We start from the raw sequence: 19,106 nt of genomic DNA, 5'->3' as shown, positions 1-19,106 counted from the left end.
CGCCCTCCACCAAGTCTTTGTCTGATCGCTCACTTTCAGAGCCACACTTGTAAACGTCAAGCTCCAGGGAGGGACAGTGGGGCAGATTCAGAGCACACAGAAGCTCCTGGTCCTCAGAGACAAGTGGAGGCAGCTAACTGTTAAATAACTTTAATGGTCAATGTACAGGTCGCACGGGAGATGCTCCCTCCCTCCTCACTCTCTGGTGCTGCCCCTGAGGCTGGTTAGTGCAGGGAGGTAGGGCAGGTTTGTTCCAGTTTTCTCCCAGGAAGAGCTTAAGGGATGCTAGCCAGCTCCCGGAATGGTCTCCTCAGTACCATGGTAACCACAATTTAAGAGGGGTTTCTGTTAACCCTCTCCCCAGCCTTTCTTCCTAGTCCAGCGAAGGAAGAGGAGCCCTGAGCTGGCCAGCTGGTACCCCACCGCACTGGACCTAGAGCTCAGTTGTCCTTGGGTCATTTTCTTTCTTGGCCACATCCTGTTGCTGGTGCCTTTTCTCACACCGGGGACTGGAGCCACGTACGGAGCTGACTTTTGCTGTAGAAGCCTCTGGACTGTGGGGATCGCTGCGGGGGGAGGGGTGCAACCGAGCGAGAAGACCCAAGGGAGTGGTCTGCAGGGGCAGCATCCAGGGAAAAGGTTCGGGGTCGTCCCCAGGGCAGGGGTTGCGTCCGGGTTGGGACTGGGGCCACTGAGGCAGGCGAGCAGGAGCTGGAGCTAGGCAAGGCAGGCTGGTCTGTAAACATTGCTAGCCAGGGTGGGGGCGGCTCCAGCCTTGTGCCCTCCCGCTGGGCCAGGATGTCTGTCACAGCTGCGATGTCATCTATTGGCTCAATCGCTGTGGCACCAGGGAGGGGGAAGGGGGAGGGGGCTAGTCAGAGCTCAAGCCCTGGCCTGCTCAGCCTGACTGTCACCTGTCACTGTAATAGGAAGAGAGCAAGGCCCGTATCTCAGCGGAGATGGCATTATTCTGTAGGAGCAGCCCCTCATCAGGACCCCCTGAGGCCACAGGCTCTGATAAGACTGTGACATTAGGGAGAGGGGGTGGGCAGCAGAAGTGGGTAAAGAAACCAAGAAAAAAGGAGAGAAAGCAGTGCCGAGCAAGTGCAGTCAGAAGAGGAGACAGCAGTCCACATGCACAAAGGGAAACAGAAAAGGAGGAGTTAGGAGAGACGTCCATGAAGTGAATCTGGCTCTTCAGGGTTTGTTTTGAACTTGGGTGGAGGTGGTTTTAAGCATTGGAGAGAGAAAGGGACCACAGTAGGGCTGAGTGGGACCTGGACCCCGTGGTGTGCTTTCTCTCTGGTTCTATTACCTGGGTTCCCTTGAGGTCTCCAAACCCACGTTCCATCAGCTCCCCCACTGGCCTTCCTCTCACTTACCCATCTCATGATATAAGGACCCCTGCTTGGCCAGTGCTTGGGGGGGTTTCCGGGGCGTGGGAGTTTCGATCTTCATGACTTCATGACAACAGTGCTTCCACTGGCCTGCGAGGAGAGCACGTGGTGTAGGAGCTGCCTGCCTCCTGCCACACTCCCCACTCCCGGCAGTGAGACCGCAAGCCCTCCCAGAGGGTCAGCCCAGCCCTTTCTCTTCTTACTCATGTCGAGGAAGAGCTGCCACAGTGCCTCCATCCAGTTCTGCAGGGCTTCTCTGCTCTCCACCTGGAGGCTGTTTGTCACCTCATCATCTCCATACCGGTTGCTGATGCTGAGGGTAAAAGGCCATTCTGGGGCCTGCTCCTGCTCCCCTGCCCGGACCTTTGTCTCCTGCGGGGAGAAAGCATTGGGCTGCCTTCACCTCTATCCTGATTGGCAAGCAGCCCATCACCCCTGCCTAGAAGTACCTTTGGAACGTCTTCTGAGCCTTCATTTGCCTCCTCCTAACTCTACTGGGGGAGGGGAATGGCAAAAGAGTGCTGGGGATAAAGGAACTGTATTGAGGTGGGAGAAAAGGAACACGTTGAGACAGGACAGAGGGACAGAGCATTGCAGGGAGGGTGCAGAGGTAGGCAAGAGCACCAAGGTCCAGATTCGGGTTGCCCACCCAGTACTTCCAAAAGTAGAGGGGTCTGGGGTACAGTGCAGTTTGGTAGGGCGTTCGCCTAGCACATGCAAGCCTTCTGACCCCAGCACCAGACAAAGCTAAACAAACACATAGGAAAGCAACACTCTGGCTAGAGAGCAGAGCAGCCCAATTGCACCTATGTAGAGACAGAAATAACAGGTTACCAGCACCTACAAACTAGAAGCAGAGGGAAAACTACCTGGCCTAGCAGTAAAACCCGCTGGGATTTGGAAGGGGCTGGGGATGCTGAGAGAACAGGATGATTTCCTTAGTATAGTTTGGGGTCAGGAGACAGTTCTTCTGCATCCCATGCTGTGGAGCTTGGTGCTCTTAGGAACAGAGAATCCACCCTCCCTATCTCTGAGGCCTGAGCCCAACCCTCCAGGGCCTTGAGAAAGCACCCAGTGGCCTCACTGCCATGGGACTCATCACCTTGTTGATAGTGATGGTAAACAGTGGTTCTTGCCCAGTGTCTGCATCCTCAGATCTCCAGTAACAACAAAGGTGTGTGCCTTTCAGGACTCCGTGCACGAGTGTCCCATTCTGTAGCTCCCCGGCTTGCTGCATGAACAACTTGGTGTTTTCTAGGGAGTCTTGTCTCCCGACCTGGGCACCTCCTTTCCGGGTCCCCACTGGCCCCATACCCGCAGTACTCACCCTGCTGTCTTCCCAGCCCACTTTGTCCCCCCAAATTCACATTTTTATCATCTTGTTATTAGGTTTTTCAGCTCTGTCCGTGTCCCCTTCCACTCCCTTAGGATGCCTCACCTGCACCCTGAGGGTACCACTTGCAGTGGGCTGAGTCATGCAGACAGGCTGAGCCGCCAGACGGCAACACACGCTACCATAAAGAGGCAGCCAGGCTGGATTCTCCTCTGGAGGAGGAGGAAGTACAGAGTGAGGACAGGTAACGAGAAGGGAAGTACCCCACAAGCCCTCCTAGTAGGGCCAGTGCCTCCAGGACACGCACAACATACCATGACTGGCAAGGGTGAGGTCATGTGTGCGGAATCCATCTTGCACTGCTGCTAGGGTGAGAGTGGTGTGGGCCAAGAGATGATATCGAGGACCTCTGGGGGGAGGAGGGACATCGGTGGAGTGGAGTGTGTGGCAGGAAAGTACCGCAAGGCTAAGCAGCTCTGCCCAGCTGCCAGGCTACCACAGAAAACTAGCCTGCCTTGCGTTTCCTGACCTCCTGTTAGGCACCTGGACCTGAATTTATACATCATTCCAGTGAAATCCTAGCAGCTCCGGGAGGGTGGGTATTCCTTTACTCAATAGGTGGCCAGCTTCCTTTGGATCCCAGTAACTCCAGGTGACTGCAGGCTCCACCACAGAGCGTGCCCCAACTCCGAGCACAACTGTATACACATCTGTGTTCTGTTTGGCTTTGGCACGGGTGTGTGTAGGTGGCACATGTGTACATATTGGTATGTAAAGGCCAGAGTGACACTGGGTGTCCTTTTCAGTTCTCTGTATTACTTATGAAGGCAGGGTCTCTCACCGACCCTGAGTTTGCCAATGCAACTAGCCTAGCTAGGCAGCTTGCCTTGGGGATGACTTGTCTATCCTCCCAAGTGGACCCTGGGGCCGTGGGGGTGGGGCTTCATAACTCTAGTCTCCATGCTCAGCACAGCAAGGGCTTTAGTCACTAAGCCATGTCTCTAATCCCCTTCTTTTGGTGTTTTGAGGCCCATAAACTCATTATGTAGCCTAGGATGATCTTGAACCTAGATCCTCCTGCCTCCACCTCCCGAGTGCTGGAATAACAGCTATGCCCCACCCAGAGCTTTGGGTGTGCCAGGCAAACACTTTACCAGCTGAGCTGCAGCCCCAGTCTCAAAAAGGTGTGTGTGTGTGTGTGTGTGTGTGTGTGTGTGTGTGTGTGTGTGTGTATGTGTGTGTGTCTGCTGGCTGTGTCTGCCTTCCCACTGTCAGGGTTCTAGATGACTCAGGCCTAACCCTAGGGTTATGCAGAATGCCTGCCTGTAGCCACTAGGGGGAGCTGAAGCCAGTGGGGAGTACAGGGTTCTTACCCCACAGCTGGGGTAGGCAGCAGGATGGGACTGTTCCCAGAGCCCCCAGCACTGTCCAGCGATGCCCTGACACGCTTCCCTGAGGAACGGCCCAGGGAGCTGCTGAGTTTGGTGGCAAGCCTCTTGGGGGCACCAACTAGGGCCCCCTCCTCTTCCACACAGGCCCCATACAGCTCCAGCCGCAGTTCAAAGTCTGGCCCTGCCTCAGCACTACAAAGGTGCAAGGGGGGGTGGGGTCAGTGGGAAGTTAAGGAGGGTGTGGGGTGAGGAAGGACGTAAGTTCAGGACAACTCCACAGGGAAGCCCACAGGCCGTTGGCCTCCCCCCCCCCCTCCACCTCCTCCCTCGTAGAAGGCCCACAGGAGCTGGACCCAAGTGGAGGGAGCCGGGAGCCACAGGTGACCCACTCACAAAAGCACATTGTTCTGAAAGGAGATGTCTGTCAGGGTCCTGTCCACCAGGACCATCTCTGTGTCCTCAATCTGTTCTCCCAGCTGCAACAGCAGGAACACAGCCCAGCGGTGTAGGTCTAAGAGTCCAGACGGAGATCAGAGAGAGAGAGAGAGAGAGAGAGAGAGAGAGATCTTAAAATTGCCCACCAGAGCCTCCACCTCAGGGACCACTCTTGCATTTGTCCCAGTGTGTGGCACTCACCGCCTTTGTTCTTGAAATACTCTGTGTCCTTCCACATGAGTGGGATTCGGAGGTCTAAGGGGCAGAGGGGAAGGAGGAGGGGTTAGAAGGAGGCAGGAGGTGGTGTGTGGCGGGGCGAGGGATGCCAGCAGCTGGGGCAGCTGTATGCTTCTTACCAGAGATGCAGACCCGGCCACGGCAAGGGGAGCGCTCAGGGGGCGGCACACTGTCAGAAGGTCTGTGGACAGATCACACAGTCCTAGCCTGCTCTCCAGACTCCCCTACCCTTGATCCTGACTCCCAAAGGCTCTTAAGAGCCCCCTGACTCCTAGCCTGGCTGGCATGGCAGGACCGAGGGACTGAAAGAGAGCTATTGCAAAACTCAAGAGTTTGCTAGGCTTAAGAACAGTTGAATAGGCGCACGCCTTTAATCCCAGCACTCAGGAGGCGAGAGGCAGGCAGATCGCTGTGAGTTCGAGGCCAGCCTGGTCTACAAAGGAAGTCTAGGACAGCCAAGGCTACACAGAGAAACCCTGTCTAAAAAAAAAAAAAGAACATTTGAACAGTGTTAACACGCAGGTATAGCATACAGGATACAGGCTCGGGCTCGTCCTTATCCCAGCATTGCTCCTGACCATCCAGACACCTGCCAAGGACTAGTGGGGTCTTGAGGGGACGGGTGCCACCACAGATTGCCTTTCAACACCCCACCCAGCCCTTAAACCATGGGCTTGGCAAGGATGGCAGGTTTTCTTTGCAGCCCTGGAGGAGGCAGTTACTCCCACCGTCTCATTGGTTTATTAAGAGTGAGGGTCTCACTCTATAGCTAAGGCTGACCTCAAACTTAGCAGTCCTCTTGCCTCAGCCTCCCGTGTGCTGGGATTCCAATCATGAGGCACCACGCCCGGCTTTCATCGCACCTCTGACAGGAGTACACAATATAGGATGAATATGCTTAACTGCTAAGGAATTAGATGGCCTACTGTGAGGTCCCTATGGCCGATCTGCCCAAGGCTACCTGAGAGAGCCGCCTCCTGCCTGCTTGCTAAATGAAGCCGCAATGCAAAGAGTTTTGTTTTTGTTTTTGTTTTCCTTCTGTGGGCTTCCTGGTGAGCCCCTGGCAACCTCTCCTTCAGCTCCTCCATGCCAGCGATGGAGTGGGACCCTTTTTTTATGCAGCCTCAGGCAGGCAGGCAGTTCTCCAAATGACTCATTTACCAAAAATGGTCAATCATCAGAGTGATCAATTCGCCAAGTATTTTTCTCTCTAACATTTGTACTTGACTCCAGCGTCTCGCGGTTGACCTGTCAGCTTGGCAGAGTACAAGGCAGCGTTGGCGCAGGGTGTGGGTCACATATCAATGCTGAACTCTTTTGGAATTCACAGTCTAATTTCTATGGATGGGGAGCCTTCCTTTAAGTGATTATAAATATTGTGCTTTCCCAAGTTCTACCTCTGATTGTGATCCCCAGGTACAAGCTATTATCAATCTTTGGTAAGTTGGCCATTGGACAAATCGGTCACTTGGTGACCTGGTGCTAAGAAAATTTGTGTTCGGAAACCAACCAGACAGACAGAAGATCATGGGCCGGCCTCACCAAATTAGCATTTTGCCTTCCTTGGGGGTTTAGACTGCCAGCTTCCATCGGATACTCTGGCTTCCCTGAGTGCAGTCCCAGCCACTCTGGATAACCCACCACCATAGTAGGACACCATGGTGTCTTGCATGGCCAGGACAGGTGTTTGTGAGGACAGAGCACTCCACACACAGGACTTGCTGTTGCATTGATGAAGCCTCCCACCCTCCTCCCTCCCTCAGACACCTCACCACGCCTGAGCTCACCGCCGGCCTGTCTTCCCCAGCACCTGGGCCTCCTTGCGCCGCTGCAGCTCGCCCATGTAGCTGAGAATACGACTGTTGCACACCAGCAGGCTCTTGGTGGCCTCCAGAGCCTGCTCTCGCTGGGAGCAGGCTGCCAGCAGCTTGCAGGCCCCTTCCCTCATCCGGATCTCATGATCTAGTTTCCTCTGCAACTCTGTGTCCTAACCAGAGTCATGGGAGGGAAAGGAAATGGCAGTTAGGGAGCAGGCTGAGGCATCACCCCACCCGACCCCAGGCCCAAGTGGGCTCATGTTTCAGCAGTCAAGGGCAAGCCTGGCATCTCACCCTCAGTTGCCCAAGACAAGCCAGAAAAGCTTTGCAAAAATAATATATTCTAATATATTTAATGGTGAAGAGTATATATGCTTTCTGCCTCTTTGATCACAATTTGGAGAAATCTACAAAAACTACAAAGTCACATATTTTTTGACCTAACTATTCAAGTTTTTAGTTTACAAATACAACCACACACACAGAACTACCAGGTATATGTACAAAAACATTCACTTAGCACTGTTTTATGTGTCACACATGAATGCAGTACCTACAGAGGCCAGAAGGTGACATCAGATCCCCTGGAGCTGGAATTACAAACCCTCTCACCACTCATAGGCGTGACCTTAAATCTCTGGAAAAGCAGCAACTATTTTTTACCGTTAAGCCATCTCCCTAGCCCCAGGCATTGTTTAGTCACCCAAACTAAAAGCTTTTTAATAAGGCACTAGTTAAGCGAGTTATAGTTGTACCAATAAATAGTGCAAAAGACTGAGGTAGACATGTGTATAAATATGACTCTCCAGTTAATACAGCATTCTAGAACAGAAAGCAAGACAGTATCTTACATCAAGCTAGGCATGGTCGTGCACATCTGTAATGCAGCATGTGGAAGGCAGAGGCAGGAGGACCAGTAACTTAAGGCCATCCTCAGCCACACAGTGAGTTAGAGGCAAGCCTGGGATACATGAGACTCTCTCAAAAACCAACAAAATATACACGCTTCCATTTGCCATCTACGTCTGCGTCATATCACGTATTTGCATATGTATATTTCACACTTGTGTGATTGTGGTCCCAGAGGTCGGGAATGGAAAACAGGTTTGTGGGATCAGTCAAGATTCATATCGCCTGCAGAGTTACCATGCTGCACAGAACCATACATATGCCTCAGATAACATCTACCACCTCTGCCTCCATGCTCAGGCATGCGAGAGGAGATCAGAGAAAGTAGTTGCTCCAGGTATGAGAGGCTGGACAGGCATGGAAAGGCAGAGGAGAGGCTCTGAGAGAGGGTACAGGGGTAGTCCTTTGGAAGAGGCATCCTGGAGTTGTAAAGGCCATTGGCATTGGGGGCGGGGGTGCCCTGGGCATGCACGGAGCTCTGGGTTTGATTCCCCAGCAATGCACCAACACGGTGGTAAACACTCAGGAGGTGGAGGCAGGAGAATCAGGATGGTCCAAGGTCACCCCTCAGCAACATGGTGAGTTTGAGACCAGCCTTGGCTATATGAAACCCTGTCTCAATAAATACAGTATAATAAAGTATGAAAGTATAAAAAGCACTAGGCAGTGAGGCATAGTGATGCGTGCCTATACTCCCAGCACTCAGGAAGCGGAGGCAGGAGGCTTGCCATGAGTTTCAAGCCAGCCAGCCTGTGCTGCACAGCCAGCTTGTTTGCAGTTCCTTCATCCAAGGACTATTTTCTGGGTCACTGTGTTAGGTCAGATTTTTACCCCCAACATCAGCCACTTGATTATTTTCCAAAACAGGCCGACTCAGCCCCTCCCAATCCACACCGCAGCTCCTAGCCATGTGGGGTATTTCACTCCCCCTTGGTTTTCCGACGTATGACATGGGGGTGAAGAGCTGGGGAGATGGCTCAGTGGGTGAAGCGCCTGCTACGTAAGCAAAAGGACCTGAGGTCAGATCTCAGTACCCGGATGAAAGCTAGGCACCGGCTCCGCTGAGCTCTAACCCCAGCTCTGGGGGACAGAAGCAGGCCGAGACCCCTGATGGTCAGGCAGTCTAGCCAAAACCTCACACCAAGTTCAGCGAGAGAACTTGTCTCAAGGGATAAGGACAGTGACGTGGCTCAGTGGAGAAAGACAGCTGCTGCTAAGCCTGAGGAATGGCGTTCTGTCCTGGGTTACCCACCCCCACAAGTTTTCCTCTGACCTCTGCACTACACTCTAGTATGCACTCCTCCACACAACAGAAACACGCACACACACACACACACATACACACACATTAATACATATTAAAGGTGGACAGTGTGGGCAGTGGTGGCTCATGCCTTTAATCCCAGCACTCAGAGGCAAAGACAGGTGAATCTCTCTGAGTCTGAGGCTAGCCTGGTCTACATACCCATTCTCAGACCAGGCAGAGCTATTTAGTGAGACTCCCTTCTCAAAAAAACTGCGGGGATAGAGGAAGAGACTTAAAGTGGACCTCTCGTCTACACACACTCATAGCTAGCAAACACGCATGCACACTCGTGCATACACCACAGACCCACAAAACGAGAGTGGAAACAGTTGTGGCATCCTAGTGTCGAAAGACTTTGGTGAGAGTCAAGCTGGTGCACTGTGTATTTGACACACAGCAGGGACACAGGCTTTGAAAGGAGGCGCCTTTGGCAGGCCTCTTACCATCCAGCCCTGGGTCCTCTCTCCCTGTGCTGACCAAGGCTTTATATTTGAGCTCCAGCTGGGAGGTGATCGTGCAGAGCTGAATAGCTACTCAGTAAGTGCTTTGTCATGGCATAAAAACACAGGAAACAGCCCCTGCTGGCTCCTGCTGAGGTGACAGGCAGGAGGCTTCAGAGCCGAGGCGCACAACGTGGGTGTAGGAAGCCAGGCAAGTGGAGGCATGCAGTTGGAAGAGAAGAGCCACCGTGACACACAAACCCGTCCTCTTCCCTCACACCAAGTTATGTCCTGCCCTGTTTCTGCTGTTCGGCTTTACCAACACCTTGAATTCCTTCTCTCCAAAACCTGGTCCAGCCTTCCTGCTAACTCTTCCTACCTCATCTATTTTGTTCTGTTTTGTTTTGTTTTGTTTTTTGCGGGGGGGGGGGGAGGTTGTGGGGCACTGCTGTAATAGGCCAGACTTTATCACAAATCAGTCCAGTACCATGCTCCTTTCCACCAAAGCCCTTTCCACCAGGAAGCCCTCTCAAACTACTTTCTGCTCCCAGCCATGCGTTGTGAGCATCAGGGTTCTGCCATTGCTAGGCCAGCTGTTTACCCACCCTTCCCCGACTCTGTAACCAGTTCCGGTCATCAGTCCACCCAAATGAATGAGATCAAGGATGCCCTCAAGCTCGCTCTTGGTTAGCTAGCCCCCCTCCCGGGCCAAGCACTCACCGATCCTTCCCTAGCCCTGTCCATTGCGCTTGCAGCTAGCGTGGGGTCCCGGGACACAGCAACCCGGGTGGCCAGAGGGACCCGATCGAAGACCGCGTGGGAATTGGAGGATCCCGAGCGGCGCTGCCTCACCGCTTGGGTCGGCTGCGCCTGAGGGCGCCGGTGACATCAGCTCCCAGTTGCCGCGAGAGGCGCTGAGGGCGCAGGGCGCGGCGGTCCCTGAAGGCTCCGCGACGCCTGCATCTCCATCACCGGGAAGGGACGCGACTGCGGGGAGAGCCTGGGCCGCCCCAGAGGCCTCTCCCGAGAGGGCTTCTCTCTCCAAGGTGACCCTTACCAGGAACAGGGTGTGGGTAAGAAGTGAGGTCGCTGGATTCAGCGCGGGCCAGCAGAACTGGACTTGAGGGGAGACTAGCTGCGTACCCCATGTGCGTCTCAATCCTCTTCAGCTTGGCCAGCCTTCAAGAGTGCCCTGGAGAAAGGGCTCCCACGCTTGCAGGTGTAGATCTGAGTCCTTGCGTTTCTAGCCCCTCTCCATACCCATTAGCACAGAAATAGGCCCTGGCTTCCTCTCCTCCACCACGACCTCACAACTTCCCCCCAAACAGACAGGCGGGCGCCATTCCCCCAGGATGGGAAAGATCCCCAAAATGAGTGTCCTCCGACCTGGGTCAGATCCCCAGGGATGAGAGAGGATGAGTCATAGTCCCCATGATGACACACTCCAACCCCCCACGCTGTCCCTGACTTCCTGCTCTGCTTCCCACCACCTTCTGTTCCCCTCAGAATTCCCACTAGAGCTAAGTTCAAATCCTGCTCTAGGGACTTGACAAGCTGGGAGCATTTTGTCTCTGGAGCTTCACAGACCTGGGAGGAGTTGGCTTCTTTCACAGCATTTGATGCAAGTAGCTCATGAGAAAAGGCTAACCTCTACCTGGGCCTGGCACATGTTCAGGCTTTGCTCCAGGATGTAACTCGGTTGGTAAAGGGCTAGCCTAGCACACAGGACACCCATCCTGGGCACCCCATTCACCTTAAGTAATGCTTGCCTGTAATCCTAGCACTTGGGGGCTCGAGACAGGAGGATCAGAATCAGCTGCACAGCCTGGGCTACATGAGAAGCTATCACACAAACAAAACAAAAAACAAAACAAAACCCAAAAGGCAGGCAAGATGGCTCGGTGGGTAAAGCTGTTTGCTGCCAAGCTTGAAGACCCAAGTTCAGTCCTTGGATCCTACCATGGAAGAAGAGAATCAATTCCCCCAAAACTGCCCTCTGACCTCCACACTTGCTTGGCGCCACACATCATCACCACAGAAACCACCCCAACACCTCCCCCCGCCCCCGACTGCCACCACCACTACCATATATATATATAAAAAACAAACTTTCACTCTCATTCCTCCTATATGTGCAGATTAGGATGCCTCCTCCAAAAATGTCTTTCTGGGTTTAACTAACTTTACTGCATTTTCCTGAAATATCAATGGGCCTCTCTTTTTCAGAACATGATACACCGGGGAAGAGGGGGCTGTGCAGAAGTCTCAGCCTGTGGCTGAAGTAAAGTTAATCAAAGCAAAACCTCACTCTTTTGTTCCAGATGTCGGGCAGGCCTCCCATGGAGAAAAATGACAGTGTGTGCTTGGGGAGGGGGGAGGGGTACACAGGATGCAGAATTTAAACACTGATATTCCCTAACCAACTCTGTGGATGGATGTAACCAGCATGCATCTGGCACTCGAGTGCAGCTGGAGAAACTGAGAAACTAACTGGTTTACACACACACACACCTTAAATGAACTAAAAGCAATTATAATACAAAATATTCAATGAGTGGCAGGGACAACGAAGACCAGATGGAGAGAAAGGAAGTTTTGAGTATTTTTCTTGGTTTTGTTTTTTTGTTTTGTTGTTGTTTGAGACAGGGTTTCTCTTTGTAGCCTTGGCTGTCCTGGACTCAATTGTAAACCAGGCTAGGCTCGAACTCACAGAGATCTGCCTACCTCAGCCTCCCAAGTGCTGGGAGCCACCACGCCTGGCTTGTTTTTTGTTTGTTTGTTTCATTTGGGATAGTCTCCTTCTATAACCCAGGCTGGCTTTGAACTTACAATACTCTTTCCTCAGTCTCCCAAGCGCAATTATCAGCAGCCAGTAAATAGGTTCTCTCCTGCGCACCAACACAGGAAAATTAGGCAATGTCAGAAACCCAAGGGGGTCCACTGGGCATCTTCCTACAAACTGAAGTGTATGCTCCTGGTGCGGCTGAAGCCGGACACGAATGTTTTCCTCCTCCTAGCTGACACCACGTGACAGGTACACTTGAATCGCACGCGGGGGGGGGGGGGGGGGGGGGGGGGGCTGTGCGAGGGAGGATCCTGCAGCTACACCTGGGAGAGGCTGGGAGAGGCTGTAAGTCGCTAGCAATATCCATCCATCCCGAGACAGGGCAGGGGCTGGACAGGTGGCGCCTATGCAGTGAGTTACCCTTCCCGGCATCCCTGGTCTCTGGCTGGCTTCAGCTGCAGCCTCCTGGTGGTCACTTCCTCCATCTCATCCCCAGGAGGCTTAGCCACATACCACGGGCCTGGGCCCATCTATTCTAGAGTTCTTGCTGTTTCCCTCCTTGTGTCTAATGCACCCCCCAGCCCTCTCAGATCTACTACCACCATTTGGACTCTTCCCTCCCTTCTGTGAACTCTGTAACCTACACCCGATTCATTCCCCTAGGGTAATATTTGACCATCCATCGTGGAAACTCCTTGACTCTCCTGCCAACCTTTCTTCCCCAGCAGCCCTCCCCACCCCCGAGCTGATCCTCCACAGTCACCATCTTAGAACTTAAGGTGGCAGGTGGTGTGGCAGCACACACCTTTAATTCCAGCACTCGGGAGACAGAGGCAGGTGTACCGCTGTGAGATAAGGGCTAGCCTGACCCATACAGCCAGTTCCAAGGCAACCAGGGCTATATAGGGGACCCTATCTCAAAAACGAACAAGCACACAAACAGCTGCAGCAAAGGAGCAAGGTGCTGGGGCTGTCCTTCAGTTGCCTGGGTGTTTGCCAGGCATGCAGGAGGTTCAAGGATCAGGTTGGATGCCCAGCACCAGCGTGGTGATGCACACCTGTAATTCCAGCACTCAGGAGTTAGAGGCAGGAAGATCAAAAGTTCAAGGCCATACAAAGTCTGAGGCCAGCCTAGGAAGAGAAAACCTTTCTATGCTGCGGAGTCCTAGCCAGAGTACAATCCAAGTCCTACCGCCTCCCCACCCCAGCCCCAGCCCAATCTACCCCTGCCCATCGGCTCCACTCCAAGGACAAATGCCAGCCTATTGCCCCACACACAAATATACCACCCTCACTTTTTTTTTTTTTTCAAGACAGGGTTTCTCTGTGTTACCTTGGCTATCCTGGACTCGCTTTGTAGACCAGGCTGGCCTCGAACTCACAGTGTTCTGCCTGCCTCTGCCTCCCAAGTACTGGGATTACAGGCGTGTGCCACCATGCCCCGGCCACCCTCACTCTTATCAAAGGCTCTTCACCCTGACTGTGCCATCTTTCTGGAAAGTCTTCCTGCAAACTTCAGAACCTCAGGCCCTTCTCCACTGTGTGATGTCACCATCTGCCTGCTTGGTATTCCATCCCATGTTTATAATGTTGTCACGATGTGGCATCACTCATACAATGTTACTATTTGTTCCCTTACAAGAAAAGGCATTTCTTGCCTTCCCCAGGGGTGTTTCCGTGACATAGAAAGGTGCTGGGGGATGGTCTGAGGTACTTTGATGCTAATTACTGCTTGCTGTCTGGCCCACTTTTTGCTTAATAAAAAGCCATCCCACCTGCACAGGGCAGGAGATAGGTGGGGCTAGGAGAGAGAACGAATTCTGAGAAGAAAAATGACTGTCAGGAGGAGAGAAGAGAGAGCCCTGAAGGGAAGAGAGGAAGGCCGCCATGGGTTAGCTGGAGGAGAAGCACATGGCCGGCGGCGTGGATGGAGAATCCAGCACAGATGAAGAACATGAGCAAGAATTTGGGATTATGGATGGGAGGTAGCTTGATAGAAATTATTAGAAGCAGATGGCGTGGGATTGAGACAGGGATCCCATGCCTGAGGCCCCACTATGGAAAGTAGTTTAGAGGATTGATATCTGCCCTGCCCCAGGTTAACTAAGGCTATCTTAAAATATGACAAGTGTCTGTGTCTTAATTGATTGCTAGCCGGGCCTCTGGGTAATACAGATACTACTGATAATACATGTAATTTTTAAAACAATAGAAAGGAGCTTGGCCCGTAGAACGAATTCTTTTTTGTTTGTTTGTTTGTTTGGTTGTTGGTTCTGTTTTGTTTTTTGAGACAGGGTTTCCCTGGGTAGCCTTGGCTGTCGTGGAGCTCACTCTGTAGACCAGGCTGCCCTCGAACTCACAGCTATCCACTTGCCAAGTGCTGGGATTAAAGGCCTGCGCCACCACCGCCCAGCTGAGCTTATTTGTTCTTAAACACATGACTGCAATTCCAGCTCTTGGGAGGTGATGATAGGGAGATCAGGCATTCAGGGTCATCCTCAACTGCATGGTGAATTCAGAGAGCCTGTCTTAAGAAGAGGAAGAGGAAGAGGAGGAAGAGGAGGAGGAGGAGGAGAAGCGGCGCAGCCAGGCGGTGCACGCCAGTAATCCCAGCACTCAAAGAGGCACAGGTTGGCAGATCTCTGTGACAGCAATGGCTACACAGAGAAACCCTGTCTTCAAAAACCAAAACACCAAAAAGAAGGAAGGAAGGAAAGAAAGAAAGAAAGAACCTGGGTTCAATCCCCAGAGTCTACATGGTGCAAAAAAAGAACAAAATCTTGAAAAATCCCAAAAGTTTTCCTCTGATCTATACACATGCACATACACACGCTTAAGCTATGGAATTCATATGCCTGTGCACACATATAATAAAAGCAACAAGAAAACCAAAAAATAATATAGGAACAAGCGTGGCACAGTGGCTCACATCTGGATTCCCAACGCTCAGAAAGCTAAGGCAGGAGGATTGCCAAAAGCTGTACACAGCCTAGACCACACGGTGACTTCAGTAGCTGGGCTGGGCTACAAAGATAGATCCTGTCTGAAAACACAGTTAGAAAAAAAGGGGAGAAAGGAGGGAAGCAAAATGAAAAAGAGAAGGTATAAATGCACAAATAGTTCCCACCCTCTCTTGAAAACTGACCTCTGGCCTCACGTTGACATGGCATGGCATGGCATGGCATCGGCACACCATCTGCATTTACTTCTCCCCAGGCTGCACCTTTGTACACACCTCCTTCATCCTGAAATCTCTCCACCCCATCTCTAAAAGGAGGCTCCGTTGCCAGAACAAACCTCCACACCCACTCACACAGCTTCCAGAAATAAGACGCAAAAGACCCTGCTGTCAACGTGGGATTTTTCTGGGTCATGTCGTTTAGCCCAGGCTGGCCTAAAATACACTTCTACTTCGCAAGTGCTAGAATTACACGCACGTGCCCCTGCACCCAGCTCATGCACAGCCAGGAGTTCTGATAACCAAACCCAGGACTTTGTCTACGCCAAGGGAGCCATATCCTTAGCCCTTCAACATAACGGTCATTCTGGTAACAGAAGTAAGGCCTGGGTCCTCAAACACACTCAAGACATCGCATAGGAAACCACCTGCCGGCCCCTCCTATCCGGGCTATGGGCGGGTCCTCCCCGACCCCGCCCCCACCCCGACCCCCACCTATCATCCGCTCCGTTAAGGCTGGGACAGCCCGAGAAGTGTGTGGTCCAGGGGTCGGGACTTTACCTCCAGGCTGAGTGCCATCTGCCGGATGTAGAGCATATTGAGGTCCTCCAGGATGTGCAATCTGTCCTGCATCTCTCTGTCCCCTAGAACCCCTTCCCTTGCTGCCCAAAGAGAGTCCAGGTAGGCACCGCGCTGTCCCACAGTTCCTCGTCCTCCCACTGCTCCCCCTCGGCTTGAGAGAGAGAGAGAGGTGGCCAGCTCTAGGACAGAATGTAGAGGCTGTCCCTGTCCCGCTGCAGTCTGTTATACCCCTCTGGCTTCTGTGACCAATTTTCCTCTCCTAGTGCAGTTCCAAGGCCGTGGTAGGGGCCAAGCAGAGGAGGAAAGAAAGTGAAGTGAGAATGAGCCGCGTGGGGCGGGGGCGGGGGCGGGGGTCCCTGGGAGGGAGAGGCCAGCTGCAGAGAGAACTCTGGGCACTGAGTGTCCAGCCTTGAGTTGGTGGCAGCTGTTCTCCCAGCTGTGGAAGAAAAAGGTCCTTTCATTCCCATGCTGGTCCCTCCCCCCGCTCCCGCCCACATCCCTGGCCTAGCCGACGGAGAATGTTCCGTGCTTCGAGGGCAGTGAGGGGCAGGCGCAGCTGGCCGGGGGCAGGGAGAGTCGCCTCCTGCTGATTCTACGGGATCCTGAAGTCAGAACCGACCGAAGTTACTTCTGGCTTAGTTTGAGAAAGTTAGCGACAGAAGTGAGGACTTGAGGAGACTTGAGGCCAGGGACTAGGACAAAGGGGTGAGTCTGTAATGCGGCCCAGCCACCACCACCCCCACGAGGTCTCCCCTTCCAACACCGGCCCCCATCCAGCAAGCCCCACCCTGGGCTCACAATTACCTCGCTTTTCCAGCAGGAGGGAGGAGAAAGAGGGAGAAAGGCAGGGGTGTGCCTGGCTGCTGCTGGCCCTGCTCCCCTCTGTGGGCCCCTTCCCTTCCAGACAGGAAACCAGCCCCAGGTTCCAGCCAGCTGCAGGGCTGTCCCCCCCAACCCCCCCCTCCACCCCGGGCCGGTGGAGTCACACTCTACCCAGCGGCAGGCCTGGCCCTGCGGCTCCGCCCCGGCTCCTTAGCTATCTATGGCCCCCAAGGCCTAGCGTATCCTAGCGCTGCTCGGGATTACAGGCACTTCCTCCAGGTCCCAGACCTCTTCTCGGACTCCCCAACGCTGGCCACCGTGAGGATGGTGGGTGGATGACAAAAAGCTCTCCACTAGCTTCTGACTCAGAGAAAGGCTGGGACAGCGGGACACGGGAGTGAAAGAGCCTTTGTTCTATGCAGCTAGGAGGGAAAGGGCAGAAGGCAGGCCTGGAATCCCGGGCAGGAGGGAACAGGGGTGGGGGGGGTGGCTGCTGGAAAACCCACCAAGCTTAACCCTTCCCAGGCCAGGGAGGGGAAGAGACCTCCTTGAACCAGTAAGAGTCTGACCTTGGGGACGTAAAGTGTCTTTGGGGTGGCTAAGCCTCTCTCATTGCTGGCTCAGCCGTATGCCTCCAGTGCCTCTCCAGGTTAGGGACTTAAAGCATCGGGCTCAGAAACATGGGGTACCCTGGTGGTGGTGGAGGTGACTCCAAGAGGGGAGATGGAAAGTTGGGTGTGGGAAACCACTACACACACACACACACACACACACACACACACACACACACACACACGAGAAAGAGGGGGTGCATGGGGGTAGGGAAGAGAGAGGGAGGGAGGGAGGGAAGAGAGGGACTTGTGGCTCTTCTAGAGTGACAGGGCATGGAGGAGAGGCTTCAGACAAGCCACACAGATAACTGAGGCTGGCCTAAGGAGTGTGAGATGCGACTGGTAGCCTGTAGTAACCAGCTGGAAACCAAGACAAGACTGTAGTAAGTATGAGGATGCCTGACTGCCCAACGTCCTTGGCCCAGGATGCTGGAGGGGCTTGGTGCAGACACAGTTCGGGAATCAAGTTTAGAACCTCACTTTGAAGCTGATGAGACTTTTCAAGACAGCGGCAAATTACCCCCAACCAGGCAATGCCTGGCTGGCACAGATCAGATGGACCCGCACCCTGTCCACACCTGGCTTTCCAAGTCACAACTTGAACTAGAATGGACCCAGATTGCTGCGCGCCCAGGAGGCAGGGTGGCTAGGGCTACCTGCCAGCGCTGGGAGGGGAGGGCAGGGACGCGGCCTCTCACCTCCGGTGGGTCGCTGAAGACACTAAGTCGGAAGCGGCCGCGTTTGAACTCCATCTCCAGGGCGGAGCCCCTGGCCACTGTGACCCGGCTCCGGTGGTTTCGAGAGAACATGCTGGCAGCCCCTCGCTCAGTGCAGTGCGCTCCCTGCGCTCCGGGGAGGATCAGTCTCTCTAGTGCTTGGGCTCCGGTCCCTCGACGGCCGCCCTCTCACCAGTGCAGCCGGGAATCTCCCCAGCTTGCCCGGTTCCCAAACCCCGCCCCCGGAGACGACACCTGGGCTGGGCAGGGCGCGGCACCCTCCTCTTCCACCCCCGCTAAAGGCCTGGCCCGGACCGGGCGCCAAGCCAATTTGGGTCAACAGTTTCAGAGCCAGAGGCACCCTAAACCACTCCGGCTAGAGAGCTTCCACCCTTCTGGCGGGATTAACTCACCTGCACTTGGAGCGGGTCCTCAAATCCCGTCCCCTGCTACAGCCCCCACCTGTCAAACTGGAGTCCCGGAGCTCGGAAAACACCTTAGTCACAGGGATGGCTCACCCACTAGTTCCAGCCTGACTTGGGACCGCCCAAGCGTCACCTCTTAGGCCACAACGTCCTACAGTTGTATGCATCTCTCTCCCATTTAGCGACACCCCCCCCCCCGCATGATGGCTACCTGCCCTTCCACAGTGGCCTCGATTCATAAAGAGGGCTTAGGAGGGTCTTGTCCATTTACTTTGCTATTGGACCACAGAACGTTGGTCCAACCGCCGAACTTTCTAGTCTATTCTATGAGGATATTGTGGTCTCTACTCAGTTGCTATGAAAATCATCTATGGGAATGAACATGATGCCCTCACAGGGAAAGCGCCCAAGAAGCGGAGCGAAGACGACTGAGCCCTCAGATGCGAGCAGCTTGAGCTCGTTGGACCAGGACTTAAGTGTGGAATGGAAGATGCCATCTCTCTTGCTGGGTAGCAGAGCCCCATTCCTCCTCACTCTCTGCCCCTACATGAACAGGGCTCCTTCCTCTCCCCAACAGAGCTCAGTGAGACCGAAGGGACCAAACAGATGGACGCTGAGGATTGGCTACACTCACAGAGGGTCTCCTGGAAGTTTCTGACAGGAACTGGCTGGGTAGCATTTCAGACAGGGTGGAGCTAGTAGGAGCAGATGAACAGGAGGCA

General features: G+C 53.8%; 1 protein-coding gene across 4 annotated transcripts; it reads right to left on the bottom strand.

Annotated features, from left to right (window-relative positions):
• Window positions 1–110: 110 nt before the first annotated feature.
• Window positions 111–18,095, bottom strand: Rtkn (rhotekin). 4 transcript variants are annotated; one of them, XM_051154782.1, is made up of 12 exons: window positions 17,942–18,095; window positions 6,581–6,780; window positions 4,913–4,974; window positions 4,758–4,811; window positions 4,515–4,632; window positions 4,104–4,313; window positions 3,045–3,139; window positions 2,836–2,942; window positions 2,500–2,628; window positions 1,601–1,769; window positions 1,383–1,487; window positions 111–838 (listed from the first exon to the last, which is right to left on the bottom strand). In XM_051154782.1, the coding sequence occupies exons 1-12, from the start codon at window positions 18,050–18,052 to the stop codon at window positions 498–500; spliced, it is 1,701 nt and encodes a 566-aa protein (XP_051010739.1). In that variant the 5' UTR covers window positions 18,053–18,095; the 3' UTR covers window positions 111–497. The 4 variants fall into 4 exon arrangements, with proteins under 4 accessions (XP_051010739.1, XP_051010740.1, XP_051010741.1 ...); XM_051154783.1 differs by lacking the exon at window positions 17,942–18,095 and adding an exon at window positions 9,986–10,317 and having other exon boundaries at window positions 112–838; XM_051154784.1 differs by lacking the exon at window positions 111–838 and adding an exon at window positions 856–1,023.
• Between the last annotated feature and the right edge of the window lie 1,011 nt (window positions 18,096–19,106).

The sequence above is a fragment of the Acomys russatus genome, chromosome 13 (assembly GCF_903995435.1).
Source record: "Acomys russatus chromosome 13, mAcoRus1.1, whole genome shotgun sequence".
NCBI classification, from domain to species: domain Eukaryota; kingdom Metazoa; phylum Chordata; class Mammalia; order Rodentia; family Muridae; genus Acomys; species Acomys russatus.
Note: the sequence above shows the minus strand (reverse complement) of the source record. Positions and strands in the feature narration are given on the sequence as shown.